At 47.6% G+C, this 20764-nt stretch overlaps 1 protein-coding gene across 2 annotated transcripts in view; it reads right to left on the bottom strand.

Moving 5' to 3' along the window:
• Positions 1-19284, bottom strand: part of IRS1 (insulin receptor substrate 1) — a 60817-nt gene extending 41533 nt beyond the window's left edge. For both annotated transcript variants that reach the window (XM_062005597.1, XM_062005596.1), the window contains exon 1: positions 15090-19284. In XM_062005597.1, coding sequence (XP_061861581.1) covers positions 15113-18730 — 3618 coding nt within the window. In that variant the 5' untranslated portion in view covers positions 18731-19284 and the 3' untranslated portion in view covers positions 15090-15112. The remainder of the gene's footprint in view (positions 1-15089) is intronic.
• Between the last annotated feature and the right edge of the window lie 1480 nt (positions 19285-20764).

Genomic DNA, 20764 nt, shown 5'->3' with positions numbered 1-20764 from the left:
CACTCAGCTCCTATACCCCTTCCTGCACACCTTTGCCTTCTTTAACCTTGTGACCACCTCTTACAGAAGTCCCAGTAACTGGCCATCCAATTTATACAGCCTGCTTGTCACTCTTACCCTTCAATACATTTAACCACCCTTTCTACATACCTCTGTTTTTTTTCCTCTCCTCTCCTCTCACTCTCTCAACCTCCTACAATTTCACATACTGTCTGCTTCTCCTCTGGATCAGATGAGGTCCTATAACCAGATCTTTTCTGTGCCTATGCTTTATTTCTGCACAATCATACCAGTTCAAATATAGTTAATTATCACGTATATACTGAAAGTTGCCTTCACGGCGGATTAATTAAAATTAAAGATATTAAAATAATAAAATCTACATTAGCAAATGAGGAAACATCTTTTTATGTTCTCAGTGGTCATTCTCAAAGAGTAATAACCACTAAATCATGCTGATCTGCAATATAATCTTTTAATTCAGCCTTTGCTGTAGCCCTACATAGACAGTACTGTTAGCGTATATTTATGCATATTCTTAACGGGAAAGTAATGACCAATACAAGTCACTATTTACTAGCGGGTTAAATTTTATATGTAATGATTTTTCAATATGTGCTTGAATGAAAAATCAGGATGAATGTAGAATAATACTCTCTGTATTCAGTTAACTAAAAACTAATACAATATCCTGAACACATAAGGAGTTGCTTAACAAAACAAAACCTGCATTTAAAGACAATACCTTTCTTTCTAAAGCCTCCTCTTTATTTAGTAGGTGTAAATAAGTTGGTTTTGCCATTGCAGAGTTCAAAATTTCAGATTTAGTAGAGTCCTTGGGGTTTTTTTAACTAAAAAACTTTAGAAAACGAATTTGTTTTCCTAGCTTTTCAGTTTCACTTGATCTCACTCGACTTTGAATAAACTACTCATGTAATTAGGATAGTCGCAGACTAAAGGGAAAATAAATTCCTCTGGGTTTCTACCGAAATGGCTGCTTTTCTCAAAAATGAGGTTTTAGTCCTTCAGGCCTTGATTTGGATACTTCAGCAATCATGTTCACTAGAGCAATGGTTTTATTTCCTCTAAACATTTGATAGTTGCGATTACTAAAAGGTCTGTCTTAATTTAGGTTATACTAGTGTATTAAAGCATATTTAGTCTTGAATACTGGTTTATTTTTGAGAAAGTATTACAAAAATTACTTTAACCTGGACCACCCCACTTTCTCAAACCTCAGCTTGCCACCCCCAGGGATCTGCTACCACCACCTCAGAATCAAAACACAAAACACATATTTGTGCTCTTCCTGGGAAAACACTACATAGGAAGGTGGGGGGAAAAAAGGGGGATGTGCATGTGCGGAATTGCAGCAACATAATTAGAGAGTTTTATCACGCTGCTAAACATCTGTGTGGACCCTTTCCTCTAAAGGGTATTTCATTTTCATTCCCTTTGCTCTAGAGGGTATTTCATAATTAAAAATATGTACCCCATTTTCCAGACCCTTCCTACCAAAGAAACATCTCACCACCACTGCCCAATTAGATCAAATTGGGTGGCTCTCTGTTTTTGTTGTGTGCATGATAATACAAAGACTCTCCAAGTTCCTGCTCAACAAAGGCTTGTGTGAAACAGGCTTTGAAGACACAATAACATTCCTCTTGCGAGTTTCAAGCCCAGAGGCTAAAAGCACCAAGTAACTATTCATTCTTCCATCTTGAGACACATTCCTAACTTAGTTCAAAGGCCTGAAAAAACATGCCCTAGCTACATGCCTGCACACCTTCAGAAGCGTTCTTCTCTTGTAGCAGAGTTTGCTGGGGAAAGAAGTTAATACAAGAAAAAAAAAGAAGGAAATGTGTTTGAAAGTTTTGTTTCATTTTTAAGAACCCTTAAATTGTTTAAAGTATTCAAGACTGTCTTGCATATGAATTCAAGACTATATTAATCCATTGAAAAACAGAGTTCCACCATTCATATCTTTAAACTGCAGTGTTCATACACAGTGCACTGATGCTAGTGGGTACCGGTTCTTTTAACTTCTCCCAAGAGGCATCCGTGGGAGGAGGGAGTGTGCACAGCAGTTGTAAATTTGGAAGAGGGGTGATGTGGAGCTGTTTGGTTTCCATAACTGCTCTTGTATTTAGTTTCACCTGACTCTGTTTTCATCTCAAACTGGTAAGATAGAGGTAAATTACCCATAGCTATCCACTCATATCGAGATATCCAAGGAATTCAAGAACATCCTACACAGGTTCACCAGATGATGATAAAGTCAACAAAATACAAGTTTATTTCCAAAATACCGATGCTAGACCAAATATTACCTTTCAATAAGAAAAAATATTTACAGTTTCAACCTACAGCTTCCTAAATAAACTAAATTCCTCTTTATACATTTTACTTTGCTTTTTCTCAGAAATCTGAATGCCATAATGTGCAAAATGAGGAAATATAAACAATTACTAGATAATGTGTCAGCCTAACTATAGTTGCCATTTACTTGTATGGAACTGGCACAGGGAAACAGCGGGAGCACAGAGTATAAGGCTGCTGGGGTGAGACCACCTTCTTCTGTAAAACAAGCTGTTTAAATCTGCCCAAACACCTTGCTGGACCACACCCTGGATGTCCCAGTCAGCCTACTTTTTGAGATTCCTCATACACACAGAGGAGACAGCAAGCTTCCTTTGTAACTAATGGTTTTCAGTATACCTAAGCTTTAGAAATGCTACAGCTTCCTTACCTATATTTAATTTTATGTATGTGATCAAGCAATTAACTAATTAGTAGTCATGCACTTCCTTTTGTTCTTCAAAGGGTAATAAATACTTAGTATTCTGCACTTTAGTTCCCATTAGCTTAAAAAAGTGCCTGTTTCAAAAGCAAAGTAAAAAAGAGGAAAAGGTGAGTATTGCTCATTTTCTTCTTCATGCCATCGTCATATGAGATCTTCCTTCACAAAAACAAGCAATACATTACTGACATCCACTAGTCATTTCAAATCCCCTGGGCAAGCTGCACTGCCCACCTTCTTTCATGGACTCTGCAGCTGGGCTACCTGCTGTGGGTCACTTCATGAAATACAACTCTACAATGAAAGAAGACTTCTCATGGATATATTCCAAAGCAGGAAAAGAAAAAAGATAACATTGTCTTAGCCTCAACTGATTGAATAACTTGTTAGTTTATTTCCTTATTTATTCCATAACATTCTGCTCCACAAATGCTACATTTTGCTGTTCTGAAGTAACAAGTAATTCAGAATTTGTGATCAGGAATTACAGGAGGGCAATCAGTAATTATGACAACACAAAATTTTATGAGGAAATGAAAACTAATCTAATCTTTCCAAGACTGTTCAGCCAACATCTCTCTTTACCTACAGTGCCTGCAAGAGTTGGAAGAACAGCCATCATTTCAGCAAAAGCACCCAAACTTTATTTCTCTAGGTATCATCATTAGAAAGCAAGTACTATGAAAAAGCACATTGTACCATGCCACGGAATGTAGCAGACTCTACCACTCCTATGACATGCAGGCATAGGTGCAGCAAAAGACTTTCTGTTGCTTCTGTATCCTCTCCAGGAATGACACTTTTTTCATTTTTTAATATTAGTATGAAGGCTGTTGCATAGCATATACATCACTGCTGACTGACTCCCAAACATCTTGCCGACCAGTTGCATAGGAGTCATCAAACTGTACTGGGAACTTGCTGAAAAACCAGTCTCCTTGCTCTAGTAATTTTCAAAGTATTTAAGCAAAGTGACTAAGCATTACTTATGGCTGGGCAGCAGCACTTCCCTGGCATGCAACAGCTACAGAGAGCTTCTGAGCTCTGACTTTGTCTCTGGAGTTGAGGTCTCCCCTGTTGCTCCCCTGTTCACTAGGGGTTAAAATTTCATTTTTTAGTGCAGCAATCTTCTGTTCAAAATGAAGGCCAGCTATGCTGAAGATGAAATACCATCCAGCATTTTAATCTAAAAGATTCCCTCACTAATGCATATCAGTTGTCCCTCTAGATGCCTTTTTGCATCTCTCATGCACAGCACAGGGTATGGAAAGCTTAAGTTGGAACTGAAGTCACAGACTCAGACACAGCGTTTCAGCCTTCCCACCTCCCTTCCACTCTTCTGATGTCACTTACAAACTGATAAACAGCGAGAATGCAGCTGAGGTATGCCATAAGAGGAGCAACAAAGTCAATCTTCTACCTCCCATCTACACTTTGAGGTTCTTTTACTCTCTTGACCAAAACATGTCTTACCCATAACTCTGGGCACAATATTTAAATGTGGATATTACTAGTGATTTACAGACATCCAGTATCTTGTGAGAAGAATGAAAGGTTTCTTTGGGTTGGATTGGCTTAGTCTCCTCCACATGCTTGAGATTTTTACTCTTTCAGGGAACTGTGCCATTGAAGGAAAGTTCCTGTGCACAGACTAGTTACATATTTTACTGAATGACAAAGCCAGCTTACAGAGTTCCTGCCCCATAGTTAGGTCTTAACAAATATTTGCGCATCACAGTGAAAGCCAGACTGCTGAAATTGGACAGGAACCAAGGCTGACAGATAATTCACATTTTTTTTCTGTTCACATAGATTCTATGTTTCAAAGACAGCTCATCCAATGCTTAGGTGCCACAGCGGGTTACAAATATCCGATCTACAGAGACCAGGAGGTGTGAGGGCAGGAAGAGAAAAACCACAGTCAATTAAAGCCGTAAATGTTCCCAGACTACAACATTCCTGCATTTTGTAACATGTATTATCACACAGTTCAAATGTACAGGTACAGTTCAAACTTACAGGTACACTTAGCTCTACTAGCTGTAAAGTGTACAACATAACTCCATTCTTTCTGAAATGTATCTTACTCGAAAACTTCACAAGTCATTTCTTCCACATCCCCAGCTTAAAAAAAAAAAAAATTCTACAACAGTTAACAAAATGTACACAGGCAAACTGTCTGTGATACACCATGGGAACAGTATGTTTCAGCTTCCAGCTCAGACTGGCTGACACTAGATCTTCTAACTAGACTCCCCAAATTATCACAACAGTTGAATACACACAAACTTTTACTGTCTCACCTACCTGATCAAAAGCTACTCTAAAGAAAATACTCTTTGCAATTATCCAAGGTTAAATCTCTAATAATAGTCTTCAGTTAACATGACCCAGATATGTCAAACATGATCAGAGAGATATATATCAAGACATCTTTTAGTTAGTTAAGAGTGTTAGGCTTATTTAAATCTCCTTTATCTGTTCGCACCTTGGCTTTTTTATTTCCCATCATTTCTGTAAGTGGAGAGTAAAGCTGTTTAACCTCAGATTTTTTTTTTGAAGTTGCCAATGCCTCTCCTTTAGTACCTCTATCTCATGTATTCAACATAATAATCATCACAATCATCATTTATCAAAAATCCCTAATGATGTAAAACTAGAATAATGCTGTTTACTTTTATGAATAAGTACTTTAACATATCAGATTACACACAGAGGACCAAAAGCCAGTTTTTAGCATTCTGAGAAATTGTGAACTCAGAACTATGTTAATATTAGTGTCTTTGTGTTGCAGCTGTTACTACAAAATGAAAAACATGAGATCTACTGTAACACACCACAGTCATTTTGCCATTTGAAATTTCTCTTTACTATATATTTTTTAAATTAAAAAATTTAAAGGAAAGCGATACCTATAAGACAAATTATGAAACTAATGAAGCTCATTTTTAATCAAATTTATAACTGTCCAAGTAGTAGAGTGTAAAGAAGAAAATACTGCAGTTAAAAACAATCCACTGTGTAAACTCAATTCTCCTTTCATTATATGTATTTCATAAAAACAGAGGAGATTAACATTAAAATTCACTCATTTTTATTTATGCTGTGCTTAATTCAGATTCCTACCTGTGGTTTACTGCTGTGACTATGATGAGAATGCTAGGAGACAAAGAACTCAAGAAAGGAGAGCTGAAGGCAAATTCAGCTTACTTTACTGTGCACATCATCCTTTTAGAGTCAGCAGAATACTCAATTTTTTTAAAAACATCTCATCACAATTAAGGAACACACATGCTTTCTAAACAGAATGCTTATCCTGATAATAAACATAAAAATACAGAAGGAAAAAAACTTTAGAAAACTGCAGTACCATGCAAAATGAATGCCTCTAGAATAAGCTCTCTGTATATACCCAAGGTGTCCACATTTCTCGATACTCATCTTCAAAATTTCATATACCACCATATCAACTCCCTTCAGATTATGAACATCTTACAACTCTCTCCACCCACATCATCAAACGTCAGCTTCTGTGTCCCCTCATTTCTCTCTCTCATGTCCATCTTCCTCCCATTAATTGTTTCTACAACTATTCTCCAATCTGTATCTCTTAATTCCCCATCATCACATGTCAGCATTCAATTAAATTTGGCAAAGAGGTCAAATTTGTTTTGAACAGATCCACTTTCATTGCTTCAACAAACTGGGAAAAAACACCCCACTTCCTTCACAGTTACTGCAACTTGATCAAAAGAATATTGAAGTACATTTTACTTTCAGTACTTATGTATTTATAAAGTCATGAAAACTGCATAGTCCTAACGAATAGCAAAATTTCAGCTACTATAAAGCATTCCTAGAACAATGCAACATATGAAGTTATTGGTCAAACAATATTCCCACTCCATAGCTGCTTGCTGCATTTTACATAAGAGCGTAATTCTCTATTTACAAATATTATCTAAGGAAACATATGATCTCTCCATAGTCGCTAGTTAAAAATGAACATCATCCTTGCCCTGTAATGTCCCGTTTCATTTTCAAACTTAAACCACATTTGGAAATCAGTTTAAACACTGATTAAATATGAAACCTACGTGCTAAAGGAGTCCAAATAGTACTTAATAATCAATTGAATTAGTCATATAGTTCAAATTTTTAGCAGAAGAACTATAAATACACAAGTATGTGGAGACATAGGCTCAATTTTGATAAACAATTAGGTATAAGGAAAAGTTAGTTTGAGCATACAGTAGGAAATGGTTTATCTACAGTAATAACCACAAAGCACAGAAAACTTTCACAACTTACTAGTATTTACCTTGATGTTGATCCAAAATGACAGAAACTTCTGTTCTTTCAGTCTAGAACTTCCCCCAGGAAATTTAATTGTATATACCTTGTTTTGGCATTTATTGTGTTTCAGTTGTTCCACCTTAAGTTTTTAATTTGAGGAAACATAAAACCCTATTGTAAACTACTAAAACAATAAAATGAAAAAAAAGCAATCCATACCTCAACAACAATAAAAAAAAATCCAGATACATTATGCAAGCATTACATGAGTAATTTTCTATTTACCATCACGTGTATTTTCACGAGAACTAAACAAATGTTTAGCTCTTCCCCTTAGTAGGGCTTTGCTTTAGCTGCAACCAGACAAAAGGTATAACCACCATATAGATGTCATTGTGCTGTATTCCCATTATACTACACTCCATTTTCTTACATCACCAAAAAAAACAAACACCAAACCACCCAAGCACTAGGTAAAATAGGCATCATTAAAGCTGCGAGTGATCCAAGTTACTACTTGTTCACAATACACATATTTTATTTGGTGTTATTAGCACTCACTTTCACAAGTTCTCAGACTCATCAGAAAATGGAAATGAGGCAAGAGAATAATGGCTTTACTTTGAAGCTCCAAAGATCAAAGCCACATACCTGGATTCATGCTACTATATCCTACTACAGCCTTTCCTGTTTCTCCAGAGACAATGTCTAATGGTTTCCTTTTTGGAATATTTTTTTTACTATATACTGAGAACACAAGTTATCAGTGGTTCATCTTCAAAACTCCTGCTCCTTCTAGGAGCCACTGCCTTCCCCCAGCAATTCCAAAAGCAAGATGCACAGTACATCCACAATAGTTGCTCATCTACTGCATTGGGTTTGAGTGGCAACTGTCTGGTATTAGGGAGATAAAGTAGTGGCTTCTGTGAGAAGCTGCTAGAAGATATCTCTCTGATAGAGCCAATGCCAGCTGGAGACTGTGATCCCATGGGAAGCCTATGTTGAAGCAGCTCCTGGCAGGACTAGTGAACACACACAGAGAGGACCCCAGGCTGGAGCAGGTTTGCTGTCAGGACTTGTGCCCCTGTAGGGGATCCACACTGGAGCAGTCTGCTCCTGAAGGTCTGGACCCTATGGGAACTGCTGGAGTAGTTCATGAAGAACTGAAGCCCATGGGAAGGATTCATGTTGGAGAAATCTGGGGAGGACTGTCTCCTGTAGGAGGGACCTCACACCTGAGCAGGTGAAGAGTGTGAGAAAACTTCCCCTTGAGGAGTGAGGAGCAGCAGAGACAACTTCTGATGAACTGAATACAACCCCCATTGCCCATCTCCTGGCACTGGCCACAGGATAGGAGACAGAAAATTGAAAGTGAAGATAAGCCTGGAGGAAGACAGAGGTGGGGGAAGGTATTTTCAGATTTAGGTGTTATTTCTCATTTTGTACTCTGATTTGATTGGCAATAAATAAAACTAACTTCCCTGAGTTGAGTCTGTTTTGCCTGTAACAGTAATTGGTGAGTGCTCTCTCCCTGTACTTATCTTGACCCATAAGCCTTCATTATATTTTCTCTCCCCTGATCAGATCATAGAATCGTTACAGTTGGAAAAGATCTTTATGATCATCAAGTCCAATCACTAACCTTACACTGCCAAGTACAGCACTAAACTAAACCATATCCCTCAGTACTTCATCTACATACTTTCTCCGTATCTCTAGGAGGGATGATGACTCCACCACCTCTCTGGGCAGCCCATTCCAATGCTTAACAAACCTCTACATAAAAAAGCTCTTCCTAATGTCCAATCTAAACCTCCCCTGGCACAACTTGAACACATTTCCTTGTGTTCTATCATTCATGACTGGAGAGAAGAGATTGACTCCCACCTTACTACAACTCCCCTTTCAGGTAGTTGTAGAGAGTGATCATGTCTCCTCTCAGCCTCCTCTTCTCTAGGCTAATATCCCCAGCTGCTTCAGACACTCCTCATAAGACCTGTTCTCCAGACCTTTCACCAGCTTCGTTGCCCATCTCTGGACATATTCCAACATCTCAACATCTCTCTAGTAGTGAGGAGCCCAGAACTGGACACAGTATTTGAGGTGCAGCCTCACCTGTGCTGAGTACAAGGGAACAGTCATCTCCTCAGTCCTCCTGGTCACAATATTTTTGATACAAGCCAAGATGTCATTGGCCTTCTTGACAACTGGGTACACTGTTGGCTCACGTTCAGCTGTCTGTTGATTAACACCCCCAGGTCCTTTTCGACAAGACAGCTCTCACGCTGCTCTATCCCAAGCCTGTAGCATTGCCTGGAGTTGTTGTGGCCTAAGTGCAGGACCCAGCCCTTGGCCTTGTTGAACCTCATGCAATTGGCCTTGGCCCATGTATTTAGCCTGTCCAGGTCCCTCTGAAGGGCCTTCTTGTCCTCAAGCAGGTCTACAAACCCGCCTAGCTTGATGTCATCTCAGAATATACTGAGGATGCACTCAATCCCCTCATCCAGATCACTGGTACAGACATTAAACAGAACAGGCCCCAGCACCGAGCCTTGGGGAACACCACTGGTGACCAGCCACCAACTGGATTCAACTCCATTCACTAAGACTCTCTGGGCCTGGCCATCCAGGTAGTTTTTCACCCATCACAGAGTAGGTCCATCCAAGCCATGGGCAGCCAGTTTCTCCAAGAGGATGCTGTGAGAGATTGTGTCAAAGGCTTTACTGAAGTCCAGGAAGACCACATGCATAGCCTTTCCCTCATCCACTAAACAGGTCATCTTATCATAGAAGGAGATCGGATTGTCCAAATAGGATCTGCCCTTCACAAAGTCATGTTTGCTGGGCCTGAATCCTTGGTTATCCTGCATGTGCCTCAGGATAGCACTCAGGATAATCTGTTCCATAACCTCCCGCGGCATTGAGGTCCGGCTGACAGGAATGTAGTTCCCAGGATCCTCCTTCGGACCCTCCTTATAGATTGGTGCCACATTTGCCATCCTCCAGTCCCTGGAGCTCCCTGGTGAGCCAGGACTGCTGGTAGATGATGAAGAGTGGCTCAGCAAGCACTTCCGCCAGCTCCCTCAGCACCCTCGGGTGGATTCCCTCTGGCCCCATTGACTTACGTGTGTTGAGGTGGAGCAGCAGGTTCCCACACCATTTCCCCTTGTACCAAGGCAGCTTCAGCCTGTCCCCCATCCCCATCTTCCAGTTCTAGTGGATGTGTGCCCAGACAAGAGCTGGCTTTAGTATTGAAGATGGAGGCAAAGAAAGCATTAAGTATCTCAGCTTTTTCCTAATCCTTGCTCACTAGGTTTCCCCCTTCATCCATTAAAGGGGGAAGATATCCCTTAGATCTCCTTTTGATGCTTTCTTATTGTCTTTTACAGTAGTGGCCAGCTTAACTTCTAGTTGAGCCTTGGCCCTTCTAATTTTCTCCCTACATATCCTCACCACAGCCTTGTAGCTCTCCTGGGTTGCCTGACCTTTTTTCCAGAGATCATAGATTCTCTTTTTCTTCCTGAGCTCCAGCAGAAACTCCCTGTTCAGCCAGGGTGGTCTTCTGCCCTGCTGGCTCACCTTCCTGCACATGGGATCAGTGTGATACTGCACTTTTAAGATTTCCTTCTTGAAGACTGTCCAGCTTTCCTGGAGTCCTTTGCCTTTCAGGACTGTCTCCCAAGGGACATTGGCTACCAACTCTCTAAACAATTCAAAGTCTGCCCTCTGGACATCTAAGGTGGTAGTTCTGCTGATCCCCCTCCTTGCTTCTCTGAGGATTGAGAATTCAGTCATTTAGTGATCACTACACCCTAGGCAACCTCCAACCATCATATCCCCCACCAGACCTTCTTTGTTTGTGAACACCAGATCCAGCAAGGCGCCTTCCTTCTTAGGCTCTCTCAGCAGCTGCTTGAGGAAGTTATCTTCCACACATTTCAGAAACCTCCTGGACTGTCTCCTCTCTCCTGTGTTGTATTCCCAGCAGACATTCAGCAGGCTGAAGTCCCCCATGAGAATGACAGCCAGGAAGGCCAGCAATCCCAAGAATTTTCCCAGCTGCCTAAAGAATCTGATTAGGAGGGGAGAGATAAAGCAGTTTTGGTGAGCACCTAGCATCCAGACAGGGTCAACCCACCACATCTGTGCATGCAAAACCCTAAGCAAGAGAAAAACACCTTACAGCAACCCTGCTCTCCCTTCTGCCTAGCTCTTATCTAGTCTCACTTTCTCTATGTCATAGGACACTGTTTCCCAGCATGATTTAGCCACTGCAGCAATGTGGTCTTCCAGCTACAGCATAAAAGTCCACTCAACAGAGGATCCAAGCTAGGCACACACAACAATACCCAATTCTCTGAAGTAACAGCAAGCCTTTGAGTAGAGGAGCATGCAGGGAATGCATTGAAACTGCTGCACTTTTAACAGGATGAGAGAAGTGGGCTTGAAAAGCAAGGACAGGGAAAGTTGTTAGGAAACAGCCAAGAATATGAGAGGGAAGGCAATGGGATTGGAGAGTGCAAAGCAATGCTGTGAGTGCAAGAGAAATGGGCTTTAACTCAATTTGGAAAACAACATGATTATTTCACCCAGTATCTTTAATGTTAGGAGAAATAAATATACTTGAAAAAGGTTAAAAACACTTCAGAATAGAGTCCCTGAGCAACTTGGTGGTGGCTGGGGAGGAGAACAGGGGAGCAGGCAAGAGGAGAGGAGTTAGCTACCGAGCAGCAAAGCAGCAACAATCATTTTAACCCATTAGGAGACAAATGGCCAATATTCAGAGTTCTAGTCTTGTAGTCTGGAATAAAACTCCAAAATGGATAAACCAAGAAATATCTAGATAATTTGGCCTTTGAGGTGGAGTGGAAGGCTGCTCTATGGAGGGGGGGGGGGGGGGCAAAAAAAGAGCACATGCAGTCCCCTTTGGCACTTGTGAGAATAAAAGTGGAAATAATAACCATGAAAACAATGAATAGCAAAGAAAGGGTACTTAACAAAGCCTTCTCCGTCCCTTGTTCTGATACCTGTAGCTTCACCTCTCCTTTCCCAGGTCCAGATGTTCTCTCCTCTCTGCTGTACTTGAAAACATACCAAGTAGCTTTTCCTCTTTTTTTTGCATTGTTCAGACACTGACAGGAGAAACAACTGCCACAGCCTTCCCACTCTCAGCCAGAGCCTCAAGAGCCTCAGCTGCCAGGAGCACAGGGGATGCTGGCAGAGGCAACACAAGCCTGCTTGGCTGCTCACTGCAAAGAAAGGGCACACAAAGCTTCAGGGAACCAGAGCACCCTCACTGCACATAGAGTTTTCAGGAGGCTGATTTAGGTGCTCAGTAACTTTTCAGGCATGTGCAAATAGACTGTTTGCAGGCCTGTAAATCACTCACCTCCAGGCAAATTTTCTCAAGAATGGCATGAAGTACAACCTACATGGACCAATTCCCCTGCCAAACCTAAGTTCCACCTCCAAAGCAAAGAACCACACAAAGACACGTCAAAAAAAGAGCTGTAGAAATAGCTTAAGACAGAACAAAATAATGGGAGTTTTTCCCCCTTAACACACAACAGACAAGGCAGTGGGGCTGCATTCTGTAGGAAAGTTTCAGCTGATGGTGAAAAATCTAGCCTGGGAAATACGAGTCCATAGGGTTAATGCTGAGAAAGCTACAAGCAACTAACACAGCTTTGTAGTGGGAAGGGAAAGGGAAGATCCAGGGCTACAAACTCCCATATAATTATACCCTAACTCTTTCCCTGCCTCCCAGAAGAAGATATGCTTATTCAGTCCAACCTTAATTTTGAGAAATAGGAACCAACTTCAAACAGCAACTACTCTATTAGACACTACCTTTCACAACACTGCTCTGAAAAAAAAAAAATCTGCATAGTATTTTCCAGCATGTTCTTATATCAGGTCTTCACCATCCTCATCCACCACTGAACAGTGCATACAGGTAGATACAGCAGGTATCTACCTACCACTGTGATGGAAAACATTGTCACAGCTTTAAAACTGAAGATGACACGCTAGATTCATTTAAATAAGTTGTCCACAGGAAAATTAATCAGTGAATTTGAAAAAAAAAGATAAATGCATGAACAGCTATGACATTGCTTCCCCCCAGACTTGCATTCTCATACTCTTGCACACGTTTATTATTTATCCATATGCTGATATCCATATGCTTGCTCCTCCAATCCTAGCACACAAAAGGATGGGCAGGGGGTGAGTGATGCTTCTAGCAATATAACTCAAAGCACAACATGCTGCATCCTCTGTCAAAAATCCCCTTATGAATAGTTCATATCACCAATGCTGTCCTAGGCAGATACAGATTCTCAAGGTAAGTCTAGATAGGCTCTTGCAAGCACATCCCAGAGCAGAGAAAAGGTGTGGCTCTGTTAGTCTGGTAACAGACAAAGTATTCTGACAGCCAGCACATTCCTGTCAGATATCAAAAAAAAAAAATCACTTCCTACCAGTTACCATTTGAAACAGACCAGCAATAGCTGCACTGGTCTTGAACCTTACCTCCAACTTTGAAATTGACCTGATGTTCTAAAGTCACATAATAGTAACAGCTAATACTGCATTGCTCTAACTGGCAACAGTAGCAAGTGCTAAGTAGCCAATGCTAAGAGATCGTTTTGCTTTTGTTGAGGTTATAAGGATGGAAAAACATATAAACATGGCAAATATACAATCGCAGGCATTGTAACAAGACCAGCCTTCAGCATTCCCTTGAGCCAAGTGAACTAGCAATACAAATAGTAAATTCATTCCTCTTAACGATGTAAATAGTGCTGTGAGATTCACCCCCTAATGTGAATGCAAGCATTCAAAATAACTACTTAAAACTACTGTGATTGCTGTTGCTCGTGTATAGAAGCAATGTACTAGATGTGCACTGCTAAAATCAAGTGTCCCAACACAATGAACTGGGTAGCTATCTACTAGTGCATGGCTGCACCAAAACAGTCTTCACCTTTCATGAAGAGACCCATAGAGGTGCACTGCACTTTGTCAGCTCCAAACAAGATGTATTTGTTATGTGCTACATGAAGTTCCCACATAGCAGAAACATCAAGTTGCCTCCAACAATGCTCCTACTCATCTTAAACACCTGTAATCAATGTCCAATAGTCTGGCAGAAGTTTTCACCAAATTAAAAATGAAAAGCTTCAAGGGAAAATAGAACACATCAGTCAATGCCAAAGACACAGTTCATACAACTCATTTCTTATGCAGTTTATAACGCTGCTGTGAGCATGGGACAGCCACATTCTGTATCAGCTGAAACACAAGTGACAGATACAATGCTCTGAAGGCTTTGAAGTCTGTTTACAAATTCAAAGCACCTTCCAAACCAAACTGAATTAACACTCATCACAGCCCTTACAGGTAGATGCTGTTAAGCCATGTTCTGCTTATGAAAACGCAAAAGCTGGCATGGTTGAGTGTTTTACCCTTGGCCACAAGAGTGATTACTGACCAAACTAGGACTACAGCAGGAGTTTCCTATTTCTAGTTGCATACAATAGCTAAGTCACTTTCTTCTCCCCCGCTGCCCCACACACACTCTTTTGACGCACACTTAGTTCTGAAAAGTAATGTGGCAACACAGTACAGTATCATATCCCCACCTGAACAGGAGCATCCAGGCATGCTTTGGAAGCAACTCCCCCTGCCCAAGTAGGTGAGGGCCGGCAGCTGGGGAACAGGGACGCTGTGCTCCTGGATGCTTCTGCCACTGTAACTCACTGCAGATCTTAAGGCCAAAAGGCACAAATGTAACCAACTCAACGGGCTGTGGCACTTCCCGTAGCCTCGCCGGAGGAAGATGCTGCACGCCGCCAGCCCGCCCCACCGTACCACACCGCGAGCTGGCGGTCCCCTGGTGAAGAAGTCACCAACCAGTAAGCCCTCGGCCCTTACCCCTCCCAAAGACGCCTGGGGCCCTTCAACTCCCCCCGCCTCGCCTCTGGCTCACCTTCCCCGGCGGGAGCCCGGCTCCTACATCTCCTCCCGCTTCTGGAAGCTGATGCTGGCATATGCGCTTAAGTCGTCGCCGGCGTGGGCGGTCCCGCGAGGCTGGCCAGGGGGCTTCGGCGGCGGCGGCTGCTGCTTGCCCCCCGGCAGCGCGGCGCCTTCGGCGGCGGGGTGGTGGTGGTGGTGGTGGCGGCGGTGACTGAAGTCCTTTACCAAGTCCAGGTCGATGTAGTTGAGCCCGTTCTCCGTGACGGGCGCGGTCCCTGGCTCCCGGCGGGCGGCGGGGGCGCCGGCCGCCTCCCCCGCGGCGGGCCGCAGCCAGACGTTCTCGAAGGAGGCCGAGCTGTGGCGCTTCACCTCCTCGGCGCCCCCCGCGCCGCCGCAGGGGAAGGGCGTCCCGAGCCCGCCGCCGCCTGCCGCGCCGCGGGCGGCACTCGGCGTGGACGAGAAGGTCTCGGAGCTGTGCCGCCGGCGGCCGCCCTGCGGGTCGGCGCGGATCACCTTGGCGCTCTGGTTGCGGCCAGGGCTGAGGCTGACGCGGGTGAAGGCGCTGCCCGCGCCGGGGCCCCCGAGCAGGGAGGAGGAGCGCGGCGGTGCAGCCGACAGCTCGGCCGGCGGCCGCGGCAGCTCCGGGGATGCCGTCGTCGCCACCGGCGGGGGCTTCTCGGCGGCGGAGCGGCCCGCCCGCATGTCGGCGTAGCTGAGCAGGAGGGCGGACGAGCAGGGGGAAGGGCTGTCGGCGCAGTCCGAGCAGGAGCCCCCGGCGGCGGCGGCGCCCCCCAGCTGCATCGTCACGTAGTCCCGGCCGCCGGGGGCCGCGCCTCGGCCGGGCCGGGTTGCGGGGGCCGCCCGCGCGGCGGCGAAGCCGGCGGGGCAGGGGGGACGTGACGGCCCCAGCTCCATGTTCATGTACTCCTCGGCACTCTCGTTACCCGCCGGCGGCGGCAAGTCCAGCCCCAGGGCGGCCGAAGGGAAGGCCGGCTTCTCGCCGGCAACGAACTCGATGTTGACGTACTCGCCGGGGCTCTTGGGCTCCGGGGGCAGGAGGAGCGGAGGCTGCTCGCGGGCCCGCGGCAGGGTGCTGGCCTTGGGGCCGCCCAGCGACAGGCGCGTGGGTCGCGCCAGGCGGCCCCTGGTCTGCACAGCCGTGTCCACCTTGCGCGGCGGCTGCGCTTGCGGCGGGGGGCCGCCCTCGGTGCCCCCGCCGCCGCCGCCCAGGCTGTCGCTGCTGGTGGAGGAGGATGAGTCCTCAGCGGCGTAAAGGAGGCGGCTAGACCCGAGAGCGACGCGGGGCTGGGGGCTGCTGTCCTCCCTGGCAACCGCTGGTCCGCTGCCGCCCCGCCGGTGCACGTGCTTGAAGGAGCGTGGCAGCGAGAAGTAGGAGTAGATGAGTTTATGGTGGGCTGCGTTCGCAGCCTCCTCAACACCTGGCTGACCCACGCCCCCGAAGTAGCAGTCAGGCGGGGTGCTGGTGGTGGAGCCGCTGGCTGGGGACATGTTGATGTAGTCACTGCCGCTGCAGGGGAGCTTCCCTTCATTGCTCTCCACTGAGAGTTTTGGGTGGTGGCTGGTGCCATTCGTCCAGATCTTGCCATACCCTGCAGAGCCACTGTCAGGGGAATAGCTGCCACTGGGGGACATCATCATGTAGCCGTTGGAGTCCACTGTGGCTGGAGGGTGGCGGCCCCCCCTGCCAGGGTTGATGATCTGCTGCGGGGCTGACACACTCTTAGGACTCATGGGCATGTAGTCACCACCCTTGGGAGGCCCTCCACCACTGGGCACAGGGGCTACGCCAGGTGACATGGGCATGTAGCCGTCATCTGTGTGTGGAGCAGAGTTGGTCCGATGATGGCCACTGTCCACGTGGTGCATCTCCAGACACTCCTCTGGGTAGGAGTGAGTGGGCACAAAAGCTGAGTGCCGGTAGGAGGGCAGCCGGCTGCCGCCACAGGGATAAGAAGGCAGCATCTCGGTGTACTCCTCAATGGAGGCCACTGAAGACTGTGAGGGCGTCTTCTGGTGGGAGATGGTGGGCGAAGTGCCTGCAGAGTGAGTCCGCTTTCTGAATGCCTTCTCCAAGTCAGCAACCTCCTCGCTACCACCTCGAGGACAGCACAGCGTACTAGGGTAGCGGGGCTGCTGCTGCGGGTGGCAGGCGCGTGGGATGAAGTGGCCATTGGGGGCTGCCAGGCTGCAGCAGGAGGAGGTGGCCTTCCCCCCCATGCAGATGTAGTTGAGCTCTTCATCGCCCCGAGCTGGTGGGGTGTGCCCCAATGAATCTGGGGTCACACTGCGAAAAGAGCTGCGAAAGTCACATGGGCTGGAACCATACTCATCAGAAGAAATAAATCCACCATCACTAGGGGAGCCGGAAACTGAAGCGCTAGACCTTCGTGGAAACAGGCACTCTGAGGTGGAGCCGTGGCCACTAGTGCTGCTAGATGACAGGCTGACTGGACTGGTGGCTGAGGGAGAGCAGCGTGAGGAAGGCATTGGGATGGACCGGCTGTGGTTGAGTGGAGGATGGAGCCTGGAGTTGCCACGGTGTCTATGCGAATGGGTCCGATTGGCACTGGGACTAACTGGGCTACCATCCACAGAGGCAGGCCTTGACATTGTGCCTTCCCCATCACTTGACGCTCGAACCCGGAAAGAGCTGGGTTTGCCACTTGTACCTCCACCACCGCCACCAGCAGGAGAGGTGGCCGTGACGCTCTCAGTCCTAGACCGGCGACTGAGCCCCACTTGGCTGGGTGGAGGGTTGTTGACGTGGTGCCTGCTGCGAAGGGGCACAGAGATGGGGTTGGAACAGTTTGAGGAGGACTGGCTCTTGCTGCGGGGCCGGAATTCCTCGCTCATGGCTCGCATGGCCTCCAGGATGGTTTCATGCATGTTCTGTGCCACCACCGAGTCATCCACTTGCATCCAGAACTCACCAGGCCCAGTGACAGCTGAGCGCCCCACCTCAATGAAGAAGAAGTTCTCAGAGTGACCACAGCGACGGATATTGAGCAGCTGCAGCACCACAGCAGCCGCATCTGAATTCAGCTTCACAAAGCTGATGGTCTTGTTAGTCAGGCACAGGCGGTAGATGCCAATCAGGTTCTTTGTCTGGCCTAGGCCCTTAGGCTTCAGAATTACTTGCCAAACTTCCTTAAAAGCTGGGCCAGGGGCTACCTCACCATAGCTGTCTTCACCTGCCTCCCCCAATCCCGAGCTGCTGCCTCCAAAGGTGACATCACTGTGATGGTGGTGGTGATGGTGATGGAGGTGGTGGTGGCCCTTGGCCCTGTTGTGCAACTGTAACAGCGCTTGGTACCAGCTCTCCTGTTCAGGCTCGCTGTCAGCTGCAATGGCAAAGTGCTCGTCCTTGGTATAGAGGGCCACCAGGTGCTTGTTCTTGGAGTCAGCCCGTTTGTTGATGTTGAAGCAGTTTTCCAGCGGGATGGAGCGCTTGGGGGCCCCTGACTTGTGTCTCCATTTCTTCTCATTCTCGTAATACTCCAGCCGGGCGGGTCCAGACTCGCTGGCTGCCCTCAGCACGAAAAAGCGTTTATGCATGCTCTTGGGTTTGCGCAAGTAACCCACCTTTCTGACATCTGAGAAGAAGCCCTCACTACTATCTGTGGGGCTAGCCATGATCAGAGGTGGTGGAGCTGTTACTGCAGCTGGCAGTCTGCAAGACCCCAAAACAGCCAAGCCAGCCAGAAAAAACAACCACCTAAAATAAAATTCATGCAACAACAATTAAAAAAAAAAAAGAGAGAAGCAAAATAGCTCAGGATCCTTTTGAGAACGGGACAGGGAAGGGACAGAAGCTGGGTGAGAGCAGCTGTTCAGTGGCAGAGGCAGCTTCCAGCACCAAATCAGAGTTTGCTTTGCTGTTTATGCCCAGATCGCCCTTAGATGGGTAAGAGCGTCCTTAAAAAGTCCAGTCCCGATCAGTCCAGACGAAAGTCTCGTCCCAGGAGCAGCCGCCGGGAAAGAGCAACGCATCTTCCCTTGCAGGGGTCGGGCTCCGCTGGGGCCGGGAGCGGGGTCCCCTTACTCCGCTCCCTGCACCCCTTCACCGTCTCAAGTTTGCCTCTGCGAGTAGCGATTTCTGTTGCAGATTAAATATCCTCTTGGGGGCGGAGATTGTTTTGCAAAGTCCGGGGTTTGCACCCAAAAATACACGCCGCTTTCCTCCCCTGTCCCCCCTCCCCCCAAAAAAGAGAAAACAAACAAACAAAAAAAAAGCCGTCTGCAACACAACCCTCCCGCTTCCCAAATATCAGCGCTGAGGTTGCTGCTGCTGCTCCCGCTCGTGCGTGCGGAGGAGGCTGGCGACCCCATTCAGTCCCATCTCGTTAGGCAGAGAAAGTGTCGTTTCCACACGCGGCGCAGCCCGGCAGCGGCGGGAGGGGAGGCAGCCCGAGTGCCGAAGGAACATCCTCTCTTCCTCCTCCTCTTCATTCCAGGCGGCAGCGCCTCAGCGGCCGGCGGCGCGGCCCCCTCCCGTACCCCAGGCCGGCGGGGAAACGGGCACCGCCGCGGCGACTCCCTCTCCGCCGGCTTCTTCACGGAGTTTCCCCGCGCCCCGCACCAAAACAGGCGGCGGGGGCCGCGCTCGCCAGTCCAGCCCCCTCCGGCCGCCGCGACTCAGGCTCACTCCGAGGAGAACAACACGTGACGGCGCCAGTGCGTGGACCATCCCCGGAGCCGCCGCCGCCAGGCTCCCGGCCAGCCCAGCGCCACGGCCCCGCGGCCCGCCCCGGCGCTCCCCGCCCTCCCGCCTGCCCTGCCCTCATTCAGCGCGGCCGCGGGGGCCGCCACCGCCGGGCCCGGCCCCGCGCCGCGCCGCACCGCACCGCCCGCCGGGGGCCGCGCCCCCATTGGTGCGGCCGCCTGTCCGTCACGGCGGCGGCGGGGGGCGGTGCGCGGCCGGGCTGAATCGCGGCGCGTAGTAAGGAGGCGTAGACGCCATTCAGCGGCGTGTTATTTATAACCGCCGCCGGCAGCCTCTGCAGTGTGGCGGCGTTGGCCGCGGCGGGCCCGGGGAGGCGGAGAGCCTGCTCCTTTCACCCCTCCGCCGCCTCCCTTTCCAGAGCCCTTGTCGCTGGCCCCGCATGGCGAGGCAGGCCCGAGCGGTGTTAAGCGCCCCTCGGGGCGAGGCCGCCGGAGCAGGCGGCCGTGGGGGGAGCAGGAGAGCAGCGGCTGGCAGCGGTGGGGGTGGTGGTTCCCGCGAGCAGGGCTTGGCGGGCGGCGGCAGGCCCTGGGGTGTGCGCGCCTTCCCCGCCCGGCCGACGCTCGTTCCTCGCCTCAGGAGCCGCTTCCGGCTACTACGTGCCAGTACGGCCCTTCCCGGCTGCAAGAGTGGGCGAGGGGCGGGAGGTCTGGCGCGGCCGCCATGGCTGGGGGGCGAGGAAGGCGACCTGGCAGTTTTCTCCAGCTAGTGCTAGGCAGGGACCCGTGTTTCCCCGAGTCATTATATGCTACATTAAACTGAATATTCAATGCGGTCTGCTGTTGACAGGGCTGCCATGTACCGTACGCATAACTTTTACCTCTTAAGTAGGAAACGAGACAAGTGTTGCAAGCCAAATCTGGAAAAATAAATTGCTCAATGCTGCCATCTCCAGGACAGTTCAAAACGCGCCCAGTTCATCTCATCTGCATTCAGGAGAGAGGACC

The sequence above is a fragment of the Colius striatus genome, chromosome 12 (genome assembly GCF_028858725.1).
Source record: "Colius striatus isolate bColStr4 chromosome 12, bColStr4.1.hap1, whole genome shotgun sequence".
Lineage (NCBI taxonomy): Eukaryota > Metazoa > Chordata > Aves > Coliiformes > Coliidae > Colius > Colius striatus.
Note: the sequence above shows the minus strand (reverse complement) of the source record. Positions and strands in the feature narration are given on the sequence as shown.